The sequence below is a fragment of the Chrysochloris asiatica genome, unplaced genomic scaffold, assembly GCF_000296735.1.
Source record: "Chrysochloris asiatica unplaced genomic scaffold, ChrAsi1.0 scaffold00093, whole genome shotgun sequence".
NCBI lineage: Eukaryota > Metazoa > Chordata > Mammalia > Afrosoricida > Chrysochloridae > Chrysochloris > Chrysochloris asiatica.
In genome coordinates this window covers 10,451,652-10,467,014 of record NW_006408611.1, presented here as the reverse complement: position 1 = coordinate 10,467,014, position 15,363 = coordinate 10,451,652, and the positions used below count along the sequence as shown (strand labels likewise).

Here is a 15,363-nt window from a genome sequence, read left to right as displayed (position 1 = left end):
ACCTTGCGGTTCACAGCCCGATTTGTAACCACTATGCTTGCTACCAGAGCTCATTTATACCTCCCGAATTCTGTCATCAGCACCAAAGGGTAATTCTTTACTGGACTCTTTGTCCATACTTTGTCCAACCTTTCCACTGACATCTTTGATCCAATGATTCTGCTCAGAATTCTTCTCAACTTTAACCCTTCCATGGAACAAAATCTAAATTCTGTAGCCTAGCATGCAAGACTCTGTATTTGGGCTCCAGCCTCTATCCTTTCCCCTGGAACTTTGCCCTGCAGCCATGGGGATTGCTGGCCTTCCTTGATGGAGAAGTGCTGGGAATGGCTGTCACTGCTTGTTGACCTGAAATGCACCTCTTCATCCTTCAGGTCTCAGGCAGGCTTCCCCACTCACCCTTTGCTTCCTACGGGTTGTGCTCCCACTCCACTTAGCACTGTGTGGTCATGGTGTCCACATAGCAAGTCTCAGGGCTTTGTGAGGCCTCAGCAGTGAATTGGAATTGATTCAATGACATTTAATACTATCACCACTACAATATGGTATTGTTTAGTTTTAAGACTTCAGGAGATGGTTTTGGTTTAAGGTTTAAAGATTATCTAATGGCAATAATTTCAGGGGTACATCCACTCTCCATGGCTTCAGAAAGACTGTAGTGCATGGGAGACTTTGAAATTCTGTTCTGCATGTCTTCCCTTTTGATTAGGATTTTTTTATGGAACAGACTAGTATTCTTGACAGTTTACCCTGTAGCCCTTGTATTATTTACAAGTGAATGACTTGAAAAAATTGGGTGAAATGGGGGAAACATGTGGCTGTTTACTGAGCCTTAATGGAAGTGATAGTAAGTTGTTGTTGTTGTTGTTATGTGCCGTGGAGTCGGTTCTGACTCATAGCGACCCTGTACAGGGATTCCGAGGCTGTAAATCTTTACGGGAGTAGAAAGCCTTATCTTTTTCCCATGGAACAGCTGGTAGTTTTGAACTGCTGACCTTGCGGCTCGCAACCCGATTCATAACCACTATGCTACCAGAGCTCCTTTAATCATAATAGTTTGAAATCCTTGGATTTAGTTTTGAAGCCCTGTTGGTGCAGTAGGTTATGCATTAAGCTGCTAACTGCAAGATTGGTGGTTCAGATCCACCTGTCGCTCTGAAAGATGAGGCTGTCTGCTCTGGTAATAATTTATAGCCTCAAAAATATTATGGATCAGTTCTGTGCTGTCTCTAGGGGTCCCATGAGTGGAACTCAACAAGACCACAGTGGATTGGTTCTGAGGTTGGATTTAATTTGAACCATTTATCCTTGATCGCAAGTTTTCTTTCTGTAGAACAAAAATTATAAATTTCAACTTTTCTTTCTCAATTAATAAAAACTAAGAATACAAGAGTTTGGTTCTAGGTGAAGACGTGATTCTGGAAATTAGAAAAATGTGGTTTGGGTTTATTTTTTTCTAATCTATTCCTATGGTCAACATGTCTCACTTTAAAAATGACATTTAAATTTGCATGATAACTCTGTATTAGAGGTTTTTTTTTTTCTTTCTTCTCTAACTAGGTTTAACTCATGGCACAAAAGCTTATGTCATATTTCTTTACTTTTCAGTGCAGCACAATGGAATTCGACATTGTTCCTATACATCGTCTCGGAAAAATCTCTATATTGATAAAAACACAAAAGTTATTTGCCAGGGTTTCACTGGTAAGCAGGTATGTACATCTAGACTTTTGTTTTTTACGGTATAGAGAAGAGATAATAACAAATAAATTACTTTTTTTTTTTTAAGTCTCAAAAGTAATAATACATGATTGCTACTGCCAACTTCTCCGTGGGAGAAAGATGAGGCTTTCTGCTCCCATAAAGATTTACAGCCTCGGAATCCCTGTGCAGGTCACTACGAGTTGCAACCGACTCTACGGTACTTAACAGCAACAACTGAAAAATTGTATAGTTTTATAAAATGGGTTTGTATACTACAAGGTTGTGTGCTATCATCAGCCTGTAAAAATGAACATTTGTGTTTGGCAAAACCTTGAAAATCGAGTCAACAACTCACAACAACAATGCTATGCTAGAGACTCACTGTCTATCAGCAAGAACAACACAGCGAGTTTTCCTCCAGCATTGGACAGATCACTGTTTCTTTGATTAACTACTAGGTAAAGTGTATGGCTTGTGATTAGGCTATGTGCAAAAAATACACACGGTGTTTACACACTTTTAAACATCAAATCCATAGTCTATGTAGGGAACTGTTCAAACCCAGAGACACTTATGGGAACTGAGAGATTCGTAGGACACAGCCTAGGCCTTAGGTATATTGACTATTCCTGTCTTAAACTTTCTTACTGGCAAGTGCTTAAGGGGGCGTGCAGGCACAATTGCCTGAAATATTCTCATTCATTCATTTTTATCCTCTCTCTCTCTCTCTCTCTCCTCCCCCCCCCATGGAATTTACATTGTGTTGAAATGTATCTGTGATATGATTCCACAGTAAAATGCAACATAAGAATCTTTTTTCCCCTCTTATGTCACCTACTATTGTACTCCTCAGGAGTACAATTAACTAATTGGCATGTAGCTTTCCAGATCCTTTTCTCTTGTACATAAAACAAATTTATATTTATGACATGTATTTTACAGAGTTTATTCTATAGAACAATATGTTGTTGTTGGTTTGTTAAGTAATGTTGAGTTGGTTCTGACTCTTAGTGACCCTGTATAGTTTCCAAGGAGTGGATGGTGAGTTTGAACCGCCACCCTTGCAGTTCAAACTGACCTTGTGGTCCACCGCTTACCCTACAGCACCACACCAGGATTCCAGGCTAATTTTACTGCAACAGTTCATTAAATAGTTGTAGTAGAAACTTGCTAAGGCTAAAATACTATCTCACCATTTACAGAAAAAGTGCCCCTGTTTTAGATCTCCAAAATACTGCAGAATTGATGTGACACTATATGTTACATATAGAATAGCTCTTGTGTTTTTACTAATAAAACATATGTAGCATATATATGATTTATATCATAGGTATATCTATAAAAAATTCCTGAAAGTAAAAAATTAGGTGTTAATGGGTCTGTGCATTTGAAATTTTGACAGGTACTTCTAAATTGTCATTAAAGACATTTGTACTAAACTTATATTTCTACCATTCACCAGCTGCTCCTTGGAAACCCCATACAGGGTCGCTATGAGTCAGAACTGACTTGACGGCACTTAGCAACAACAAAACAAATAGTAGACACCTTAATTTTTAAAAAATGAGTAAATACTACCAAATCCATTAGATACCATGTGTCTTCAACCCAAAGTAGGCCTAATGGGTTACAAGCTGGATGCTCACCACAAGGGCAGCATTTTGAACTCACCAGCCACTCTGCAGGAGAAAGATGAGGATTTCTTGTCTTGTAAAGATTTACAGCCTCCGAAACCCTATCTAGGGTTGCTCTGAGTCGAAATTGCACACAGCATGTTGTGACTTCACGGCACACAACAACACATGATTTTCATTATTCTTAAAGGAGATCTGACAAGATAAAAGCAGTTAATAATTTTTGTGTAATTAAAAGAATTGTCACGTCAATTCTGTAGTATTTTGGAGATCTAGAACAAGGATCCTTTTTGTGTATAGGTGAGATAGTATTTTAGGCTTAGCAGGTTTCTGCTACAACTGCTTAATGAATTGTTGAAGCAAAAGCAGCTATGGCAGTGTGTAAATGAATGGGCATGGCAGTGTTCCCATAAGACCTAATTTACAGACACTTTGCAATAATAAGTGGTGGACTAAATCCCACAGGCCAGTTTATGTGGTTGTTAAGTGCCAACGAGTCAATTCTGACTCATAGTGACCCTATATAAGGTTTCTAAGGAGCAGCTGGTGTGTTTGAACCACCAACCTTGTTGTGGATCAATAGTTTTGTAAAGTAGCATAAAAGTAATAGCAATAGTATGCTTCTATAAAAGTTTGCAAACACTTTCGTAGTTTATCTCTTCTAGTTTTAGTAATTTTTTCTTACCTCTTATTTTTTGCCGCTTTCCTTTTCCTCTTATTTCACACCAACAAGAGTCTTCAGACACACTTTGTCTAGCTCTGTTCTAATACAGAGAGCACTGACCTTTGTTTTTTTCCAAAACTCAGTCGCTGACTTTAGAAAGTCAGTTAATGTTCTTGGGGCCAACTTTATTATTTTGAAATATGAACAAGTTGATTCAAAGAACTTAAAAAGTCCCTCTTAAGCTTCCCGTCTTTTTGTGCCTTCAATAGAACTAGAATGACTGCAGAGACTCATCCATTTTCTTCAACAACTGTTTGAAGTGTTGGTTTAGGTGCTATACTGCAGAGAACAAAGCAGACAACAGACATGGAATCGTGGAACTTACATTTTTGCGTAGGGGAGAAAGAAGCACATTAATAAAATAACAAAATCAACGAGTAAATTATGTAGTATATTACAAGATACAAATGATATGGAAAAAATAACCCACGTAACAGAGGAGTGTGTGTGTGTATTTATGTATATGTATGTGTGTGTATACATACATATCTATGGTGGTGGTAGTTATGTGCTGTGGAGTTGGTTCTGATCCAGAGCGACCCTGCATAGAAATTCCGAGGTTGTGGAAATCTTTGCGGGAACAGAAAGCCTCATCTCTTTCTCCCATGGAACAGCTGATAGTTTCAGACTGCTGACTTTGAGGTTAGCAACCTGGCTTGTAATCACTGTGCTACCAGAGCTCTTTTTATATGTGTGTGTGTGTGTGTGTGTGTGTGAGAGAGAGAGAGAGAGAGAGAGAGTTAGTTGAGGGTAGTGATAGATTTGTATCAGGTGGTCAGGGAAAGCCTGACCTCTTGAGTCCAGGTCTACAGGAGATGTTGGAGTAAACCATGCTGAGATGTGAAGGAACTGCATTGCAGATAAGGGGACAGTAAGGCTGTGAGGCAGGCGTGTGCCTGCTGTATGTTTGTAGACGCTGCATGGTTACCATGGTAGCTAGAGTGGACTGAGCAATGGGAGAATCGTGAGTCAGGTCAGGCAGTTAGGGGTTCTCATGTGGGGAGGCAACTTGTGTGTTGTCTTATAGGTCATTGCATGGAGTTGGGCTTTTACTCCAAATGAAACAGAAAACCATCAGAGGGTTTGAGCATAGATATGGCATGATCTTCCTTAGGTTTTGCAGGCTCATTCTGGAGGCTTGATTGAGAATATTTTGGAAAAGAACACAAGTAGTAATCTATCAAGAGATATTGATTGATGACTTAGAACATGGAGGAAGAGGTGAAAAATTGTCTGATTCAGGATATACTTTGCAAGTAAATTAAGATTTACTATTGAATCTGATGTAGGATATAAGAGAATGAGGAGAATCAAGGATGACTAATATTTTTGGTAAGGAAAGGGGTGGACTAGAGGGAAGTGATCAGGAATACTGAGTGGCAAATTTGAGATGCCGATTAGTTCTCTCAAGTGGAGATACCAGGTAGGCAGTTGACAGTGTGAATGGATCATATATGTGGTGTGTGTGTGTGTCTGTATGGGAATAGTCACTGTATAGATAATATTTATTGCCATGTTATGTGACAAGATCATCCAGGGCACAAATTTAAATGGAAAGAGAATCTTTTAAGTAGTGGGGATAATGAGCTATTATAGATACTAAGAGAGAGATCAAGTAGGATGAGGACCAAGGACTGATCATTGGATTTGGCCATGTGACAGTTGTTGACTAGACAAGAGAAGTTTCAGTGGAGAGGTGAGAGAATTAACACCATGAGTGTATGGATGGTATAAGGGAAAACATGGGTGCATGACCAGTGATGTCCTTCATAGATTAGAGGACTTCGGATGAGTGCACAAGTGGAGGGAGTGAACTTTACTCAGAGCACACACAGTTCTTCCATGCAAATGGAAGGCAGGGTATGTGTGGGTAAGTAGATAGATTGATGAGAGAAGCTTATAAAAGTTCTCTTCTCCCTCAGGACCTGTGTTCTCTGTGAAATAGGAAGCAAGTTCTTCACCTGACAGTAGGGATGGGTTGGGAAGTGTTGGAAATAAGGAGGTAGCAAAGTGTGTGAATGATTGTCTAGGACAGCTCTTCTCATTGCATGGTGATTTTGCCCTCTAGGGGATGTTTAGTGATACCAGAGATATTTTGGTTGTCATAACTAGTGTACTACTGGCATCTAATGAGTAGAGGCCATGCTCTACCATCAGAAATGCTGCTGAACATCCTAAAGTACTGGACAACCTCCTACAACAAAGAATTAGCCTGTCTACAATGTCAGTAGTGAAGGGAAAGAAAACTTGCGCTAGGTAGAAAATGAGTAAATACATAGATACAGGAGATTGACTGGGCACTTAAAGTCAGTGACCATTAAGTGTGACCAGTTTGGTTTTTTCTTCAGCCACTGTTTGGCTATTAGTGCATCTTACAGTTGGTGGAGATTTAGATTGAACCAACGTTGTAAATTTGTCAGAAGTTTACGTTGAAGTGATAGAGAGACAAGGTTGTGAGAGAGTAATGTTATCATGAATTTTAAACAGTAAATTGCTAAATTGCTCACCAAACTAGGTTTCATTTACACTTCCACCCCCCACACAGGACAGTTTGTCCTTTGCCACACTAGCCTAAAGAAAATAAATATATAAACAGGGTAGACAGAAGTGTGAGGGCATTGGGAGTTATGAAACACTGAAAAGAAGATGTACTTTTAAAAGTACCAGGGTATTCTGATCAACCTGGTTTGGAAATGGAATACAGCTATTTTGGCTCTGCAGAGTTAGGCTTCAAGATTCAAAGCTGTGTTTAATAAATTGCTGAGAGAATGCTGGAGATATGTCATTGCTGTACTCTGGTTGACCTATTTTGTTTTTCTTTTCCTAAGTTGCTTAAGACTGCCTTGGCTTCTCTTCAGACACCTGAGTCTGATCTCTCACGATTCTTGTGTTTTTATCCCCAGGGCACCTTTCATAGCCAAAAGGCATTAGACTATGGCACCAAACTAGTTGGAGGAACAACCCCAGGGAAAGGAGGCAAGATGCATCTGGACTTACCCATCTTTAATACTGTGAAAGAGGTAATTAATGGTGACTGAATATGGTAAGAAAAGAGAAGCAGAAGAAAAGTGAGCAAACTTTGGGTGGTGGGGTTGGTGGTGTGCCATGGAGCTGGTTCCAACTCATAACCACTACAGGGTTTCCAAAGCTGTAAATCTTTACAGGAGCAGAAAGTCTCATCTTTTTCCCACAGAACAGCTAGCTGGTAGTTTGGAACTGCTGACCTTGCGGTTAGCAGCCCGACTTGTAACCACTACACTACCAGAGCTCCTTGTACTTTGGGTAGAGACCTTGATCAGATCCCTTTTGGTATTTTAAAATTCAGTAACCTAGAGAAATTTGAATTGGAATAAAAACCAGTTTGTTTACCTTAATCCTGTGAGGTCAGGACTGTTTGGTATTCCAGGATCTCCCCAATTCTTAGGTTCCAGGACCTTTCTCGGGCGTTCTGGTGTGGTGCTATAAGCTAAGCACTGGACTGTTTACTGCAAGGTTGGAGGTTCATGTCTACCAGCTGCTCCTTGGAAACCCTATACAGGGTCCTTATGAGTTGGAATTGACTCGATGGCACTTAACAACAACCAAGAGCCTTTTTTTGTAGATTACTCCCCACCACCAATACCCCCAACCCTGTTGCACCCGGTTCCCTCTCCCACCCCATTGTCAGTTTTCCTAGATGCACTGCAGAGGGGAAATGCTGGCACTTTTCTGTTTGCATTGGCCTCCACTTTAGGAAATTGAGTATCCACATCTACTCTGTGTTGTCCCTTCACATATGTGGATCACAAAGCTCCAGGAAAGTAAATGCAGTTTTCCTCTCAGAAGCATTGGTGATTTGGCTTGTGTGGTTTTTGTGGAGTCTACATGCCTTCTACTCTAGAGAAATTCAACTTAAGGCTCCAGACGGTTTTCTGAGAATTTAAAGGTATTTTCTCCACAGCCTGTACCATCTCTGTTACTAGCTGTCAAGGGCAGAAGTGCTGTGGCCTGGCTCCTATTTGCCTTGGTATCCTTTTCTTGCCCTTTAGTCTTCCTGGATCTTAGTCATGCACCTGTCAGCCACTACTCCCTAGCATTTATTGAATGTGATTGTGTGCCTGGCACTATGTTAAGGGCTTCTTATGTGAGGATGCTTCAAAATGTTCATGGAGAAATGAAATGAAAAGATAATGGAATTTTCCCCTGAATGTATTGAAGCCGCCTCCTACACTACCTGACTCAGGCCTCATCACCCTGTGAGCAGGGTGCTGTTGATCATCCCTGTGTAGTTGACAAGACCGCTGGCATCCAGAGGCTGGGGATCTTGCCACGTTCTCACAGCTGATAGTGACAGGCATCGCATCCAAAATAGCACAGTGAGTCTGTGCCAAAAAAACAAAATTGTGGAGTCAGAGTTACAAATCACAGATTCCTAGTATTTCCTCCAAATTATTGCATTGTTAATGATAACTTTTAATTGATTTTTTAAACTGAGGTTTATTTTTTGCATAGAACTAATACAGGTTTTGTGCGAGAAAGCTGAGACTTTCTACTCCTGCAAAGATTTGCATCCTCGGAAACCTATGCAGGGGCCCTATTAGTTGGAACCAACAACACAGCACGCAATAACAGCAATATAGGTTTAGTGTAAAAATTCGTATGCATAAAGGTATTTAAAATTAAATTTCATAGTTTTATCTATCTCAGATTTTGCTTTTATAACAAGATAATATAAACTCTGTATTCCATGCCTCTTCTTAACTTATATGAATAAATATAAATTATAATAGTGATTTTAAAGTAACTAGTACACATTCTTTGCTCTTTAGTAACAATAGCTAAGAAATGATTAAATTTAGAATGGTGACAAAAGGTACTTTACAGCATAGCAACTTTCCCTTTTAAGCACACTTTAAGTTACATTTGGAAACACTACATTTCTTTTAGAATTGCTGTGTGTTAGGTGCCTTTAAGTCTGTCTGCTCAGAGCGGCTTTATGCACAATAAAAGCTAACCCTACAGGGTCCTGCACGGTCCTCACTATTATTATGTTGGAGCCCACTGTTGCTGCCACTGCATCAAACCATATTGTAGCAGGTTTTCTTTTTTTGTTGTCACTGTACCAAGCATAATGTCCCTTCTGGGAATAGGTCCAAAAAATGAGAGAAGCAAGCCGCCTTTGCTTCTGATTCTTAGGAGCATTCTGGCTCTACTTCTTTCAAGACAGGTTTGTATATTCTTCTGGCAATCTATGGTACTTCCGTATCCTTTGCCAATATCATAATTCAAATACGTCAATTGCTCTACAGTCTTCTTTGTTCAGTGTCCAGTTTTCACATGCATATGTTGTTGTTAGGTGCTTTTGATTCAGTTCCATCTCATAATAACCCTATGCACAACAGAACAAAACACTGCCAGGTCCTGTGCCAACCTCACAATTGTTACCCTTGAGCCCATTGCTGCTGCCACTGTGTCAGTCCTTCTTGTTAGAGGTTTTCCTCTTTTTCATTAACCCTCCACTTTACCAAGCATTTCCTTCTCCACAGATTGGTCCTTTCTGATAATGAGTCTTCAGAGTATGAGAGACATAGTCTGGCCATTTTGGCTTCTAATGAGCATTCTGGCTGCTCTTCTTCCACAACAGATTTGTGTGTTTTTCTAGCAGTCCACGATACTTTGATACTCTTTTCCATGCATATGAGGCAAGTAAAATACCTTCAGTTGGATCAGGTGACTTAGCCTTCAAAGTGACCTCTTTGCTCTTTAACATTTTCAGGAAGTCTTGCAGCAGGCTTGCATAACGCAGTATGTGTTTTGAAACTGACTGCTGCTGCCATGAGTGTTCATTGCCCATCCAGGCAAAATGAAGTCTTTAACAACGTTACTCTTGTCTCCATTTATCATGATGTTCTTTATTGGTCCAGTACTGAGGATTTTCATTTTTTTTACATTGATGATTTTACATCCTTCCATACTAAAGGTTGTATTTTTTTTTTTTTAATCTTTTCCGTAAGTATTTCAAATCTGCTTCACTACCAGCATGCAAGATCGTGTCAGCTGCATAATACAGATTATTAATTCGTCTTCCTCCAATCCTGATGCCACATTCTTCATATAAGCTAGCGACTGATTATTGAAAGAATACAACGCTGGCTCACACCTTCCCTGATTTTAAACCATTCAGTACCTGCTTCTTCTGTTCAAACAGCATCTTGATCTATGTGCAGGTTCCTCATAAGCACAATTAAGGTTTCTGGAATACTCATTCTTTACACCATAGTTTGTTTTAATCCACACAGTTGGGTGTCTTTGCATAGTCAATAAGGCACAAGTAAACACCTTTCTCTGGTTTCAGCCAAGATTCATTTGACATCAGCAACGATATCCTTTTTTCCACTTCCTCTTCTGAATCCAGCTTGAATTTCTGGCAGCTCCCTTTCAGTGTAGTGCTACAACCAGTTTTGAATGATCTTCAGTAAAGTTTTATTTGCATTGATATTAATGATAATTGTTCAATGAATTAATTTCATTGGGACACCTGTCTTTGGAATGAGCACAAATATGTATCTCTTTCAATTGTTTGGCCAGTAGCTTTCTTCCAAATTTCTTGATTTAGACTACTGAGGGCCTCCAGCACCGAATCAGTTTGTTGAAACATTTCAATTTGTATTCCATCAATTCTTGGAGCTTTGTTTTTGGCAGATACATTTAATGCAACTTGCACTTCTTCCTTCAGTAACAGAAGTTCTTGATCATATTCTACCTCTTGAAATGGTTGCTGTTGTTGTTAGGTCATGTTGAGTTGCTTCCTATGCACAGTAGAAGAAACACTGCCCAGTCCTGTGCTGTCCTCACAATTGTTATGTTTGCGCCCATTGTTGATGCCATTGTCAATCCCTCTTGTTAGGGGTCTTCCTCTTTTTCTTGGACCTTCCATTTTTACATTGATGGTCCTTCTTCAGGGACTGGTCCCTCCTGATAATATGTCCAAAGTACGAGAGAGGGAATCTTTCATCCTCACTTCTAGGATGAAAATTTTCGTCCTCACTTCTAGGAGCATTCTGGCGCTACTTCTTTCAAGACAGATTTGTTTGTTCTTTTTGACAGTCCATGGTACTTTCCATATTGGATGGCTGTCAGTGAGTGAACTTCATGTTGTATTAATTTGCACCATTCGAAACTAAATTGCAGTAAGAAAGAATCAAATATGTATTTTTCATTTTACTTTAAACTTGAAAATAGGATTGACTTCATATGTATATATTTTGGAGAGTACTAAGGCTCTGGTAGCTTAAGAACTGGACTGTTTATGGGAGAAAGATGAAGCTTTCTGCTCATGTCAAGATTTATAGCCTCAGAAACCCAAAATGAGAAGCTATGAGTCAGAACTGACGACTTGATAGCAGTTAACAACAATAACAACAACAACAGCAGCAGCAGCAACACACACACACACACACATACCTTGTGACTCAGTGCTTATCCTACAGCGTCACACCAAAACTCTCTCTCTCTACACATGGACACACACACACACACATATGAAGTCCTGGTGTGATGCGTAGGCTAATGCACTGAACTGCAGTCAGTTTAAACCACAAGGTTGACTGTTCAAGCACACAATCCACTCCTTGGAAACCCTATACAGGGTCGCTATGGATCAGAATAACTATGTGTGTTTGTGTGTGTGTGTGTGTGTGTGTGTATACACACACATACATACATAAAATATAGGGTGAGTCAAAAATTATCTGCATTTTGACTGTAGAATTTATTGTAATCAACTTTTAGAAAAAACAAATACATCATTTTTCGACACAATCTTGCTTTTCAATACACTTTGTTCATCTGTCAGTAAGCTTTCTTATTCCCTTATTTAAAATATATATATATATTTCAGACTGAGCTGTGAGCCACAAATGCACCGTCCTCACTTATTCTTAAGAGGTGAATCTTCGTCCTCAAATGGCTGCTTTCAGGGTACCAAACAGGTGAAAGTCTGATGGTGCAAGATCAGAACCACAGGGAGGATGATTTAACACCTCGAAATGACGTTTTTGCAGAATGTGTACAAGTGTAGGCAGAGGTTTATGGATGTGCATTTTTACTCAAGATCACAGTGCCCTTGGATAGCAGTCCTCTGTGCTTAATAGAAAGTTTACACTTCAGCTTTTCAGTGGCATTGTCTGTAATGAGCACTGTTGATTGTTGAACCTTTTTCCAGATAGTGTTACAATGCTGGCCTTTGAGAATTCCAGAAATCTGTAAGTATCAATTTTCTAGCTCATGGTTGAGTTTTTAACTTTTTCTTGGTTGGTGATAGAGGATGTTTCCATTCTGTACTCTGTTGTTTACTCTCAGGTTCCTAGTGATGAATCTGTGTCTTGTCACCAGTAATGGTTTTTTAAAAGAAACTTTACCTTCCTTTGAGTATTGATCCAAATTTTGTTTGCAGATGCCCACGTTCATACCTACGCAACAGTGACCTTGAGTGGAAAGTGCTGAAAAGACAGTGTAGCCAACAAAAGTTTTAATATAACCAGAGTGCAGATAACTTTGGTCACCCTCTTGTGTGTGTGCATAATGTATGTTATGTGTTTTTGAGTATACTGTTGTTCAAAAGTTAAAAAAGAGTTACAAATTAACATTTTCTGTAGAGTGATTATTTCAGGTCTTTTTGCTGTAATTTTTTAAAGTTGTTTTTATGAACTTTATTGTGGCTGAATTTATGACCTTAAAACATTGAGAGGATCTGTTTTTAAAATTCTTCTTGGTAGACTTCTTTTGTCATTAGCCTTTTTTTTTCTTGGCTTGCTTTTCATGAAATTTTTTGTTGTTGGGTGTTTTAGGCTGGGTTTTCTAGATAAGCAAACCCAGTGAAACATATGTATCTATATCTATATGTGTGTGTATTTTTGTTTTAGTTAAGTTTATTATCAAGGAAATGGCTTATAGTTGTAGAGTTCCTGGTCCCTAGAGGAAGAGTGAGAGTCCCTCCCACATGTTGATTATATGGCAGCAGGCCACACCCACGAGGAAGCATCCTTTCAATTGATTGGCTGCTCACAGTTATTCATCAAAGAGTTAACTATGCCTGTATTAGATTTTATCACCATGGGAATAAGTACATCACAATTGTTAAACCTTTTGAAATCCTGGCCTATTTAAGTTGACACAGAACCCTAACTATTACAGTTTACCCTTGTCAACTTGAAACCTATAAACTATATGCATTATCTCTAAATAAAGAAAATTGTAAAATCATACTTGCGCCTAACATAAATGTGTATAACCTAAAATGCACTGACCCCATTTACATCTTTTATTTCACAAATTAACAAAGCATAAATATTTGATGCACACATAGGAAAGAAAAGAAAACAAAAAATGTGTATATTCATAAGAATATCAGCCCTTGTTCTTTGTCTTACAAAACCTCATAATTTCCTATGTCTGGAGCCATTGCAATGAATTCTACTCATAGCACCAACTGTTTAAACTAAGTGGAGACCATGTCTGACTTCCTTTGGCTCCCGTAAGAGAGAAAGAAGACCAAACACAAAATTAGCCCAAGGCTGATTCCTATGAAGTGGAGGTCAGACATGCTTCCACCTTTATCAGTGCCTTTAAAATTAGTCAGGCTAGAGGACCAATTTAGAAAACTCATCCTTGTGATTTTGCTTTTCTAGAACCCCACATCTGGTACCACATATCTTAGGCTTTCTAGAGGAGCAAAACCAGTAAAACTTGTATCTGTTATATATATATATATATATATATATATAGAGAGAGAGAGAGAGAGAGAGAGAGAGAGAGAGAGGTTCACTGTAAAAAATAGTCTGACAATTGTAAAGTCCCAAGTCCCCAATGGAAGAGAGTGAAAGAGAATGAGAGTCCCTCTCTTGTGTTCATTATATTGGAAGCAGGCCACACCCCCAAGGAAGAATCCCTTTAATTGATTGGATGCTCATAGCAGCTCATCATAGAGTTAAGTATGCTTGTATTAGGTTTCATCACCATGTAAATAGCACATCCCAATTGCTAACCCTGTGAAAATTCTGGCCAAGCCATAAATCCTGGGCAATCCATTTAGTACTAATAGTGATACAAATAGATACGGTATTTGGGAAATTCTGGAAGTTCTCTGACATGTTAGTTCTTACCAATCAGCTTTTATAAAGTGTTTCTGAGTGAAATGAATGGGAACTTTTCATCATTTTTCACTTGCCAGAATATTATCTGTTGTCACAGTCCAGCTTCTACCAGGATTTGTATCCTAAGAGGTAGATACAATATTTTCAATAAATTACTTACTTGACTGTGGTATGACTTCTTTTGGTTATAAACTTTATTTTTTCTTTTCCCCATCCATCCCACCATTACTTTGAACAAGTTTTTCAAAAATTATTTTTAACTCATGGCCTTATTTGTAGGAGATCTGTCTTCTTTATGGCTTTGCTTTTTTCTGTCAAGATACCTCTTTTATTAGGGGTGTAGTAAAGAAAGTTCTTCTGTTTCCATGGCTGTGAGGAATCCTTCAGGCATGCTTCTCAAAGATATTTAATTCTACACCTTCCAGTTGTCCCAGTATGCTCTGTGGCTTAGTATTTATAGCCACTATACAATACTGTGGCACAGCCTTCTAAAAAACTCAACTAAGTTAGAGTTTTCCCAGTCATAGGAAGGCAGCCTACTGTAACGGAAAAGAGCAGAGACTTGGAATTGAATATCTATAGATTTGTGCATTTATTTTGCCACCTCCTAGCTATGTGGCTATTAAAATGTCAGACTTCCCATGGCTTCACAAGGAGGAAGGAGATTCAAACTCAAAAATAGTTCAAAGCTGATTCTGAGTTTAAGGTCAGACATGTCTCCACCCTGCAACTTTCTTTACCCTCTTCTGACACCAACCATCCTGCCCACAGCACTCTCTGCTTCATATCTGGGTTCGATGATGCATTGCATTGGCCACACAAAACTCATAGACACTATTCACAATTATGGATTTTATTAGGGAAGTAAACAGGATCCAATTCAGGATCAGAAACAACTCAGGATGCCGCAGTTCTCCAGCTCGGAATGTTTCTTCTCTACTGTACCACAGGCATGCCTTGCCCTTGTTTTCAGCCTTTCTGTCAGGAGACCTCTCAACCTCTGTCCTGCTTGGGCAAGTGTTACAAAGCTCCTGTAACCAATGTGTAAATGCCCAAAGGGCACATTCTGTAAGCCAGCCTCTTACCCATATTCCACAGCAGCTTTCTCTCCATTCCACTACCTCTGCCGCCACCTCTCAGGCTCCATTCATGGCTCTTCTTTCTTGAT

At 39.2% G+C, this 15,363-nt stretch overlaps 1 protein-coding gene across 1 annotated transcript in view; it reads left to right on the top strand.

The window, feature by feature from the left end:
• SUCLG1 (succinate-CoA ligase, alpha subunit) overlaps window positions 1-15,363 on the top strand; it is a 42,698-nt gene that overhangs the window by 10,642 nt on the left and 16,693 nt on the right. The window contains exons 2-3 of the mRNA XM_006866605.1: window positions 1,561-1,712; window positions 6,966-7,082. Coding sequence (XP_006866667.1) covers window positions 1,561-1,712; window positions 6,966-7,082 — 269 coding nt within the window. The remainder of the gene's footprint in view (window positions 1-1,560; window positions 1,713-6,965; window positions 7,083-15,363) is intronic.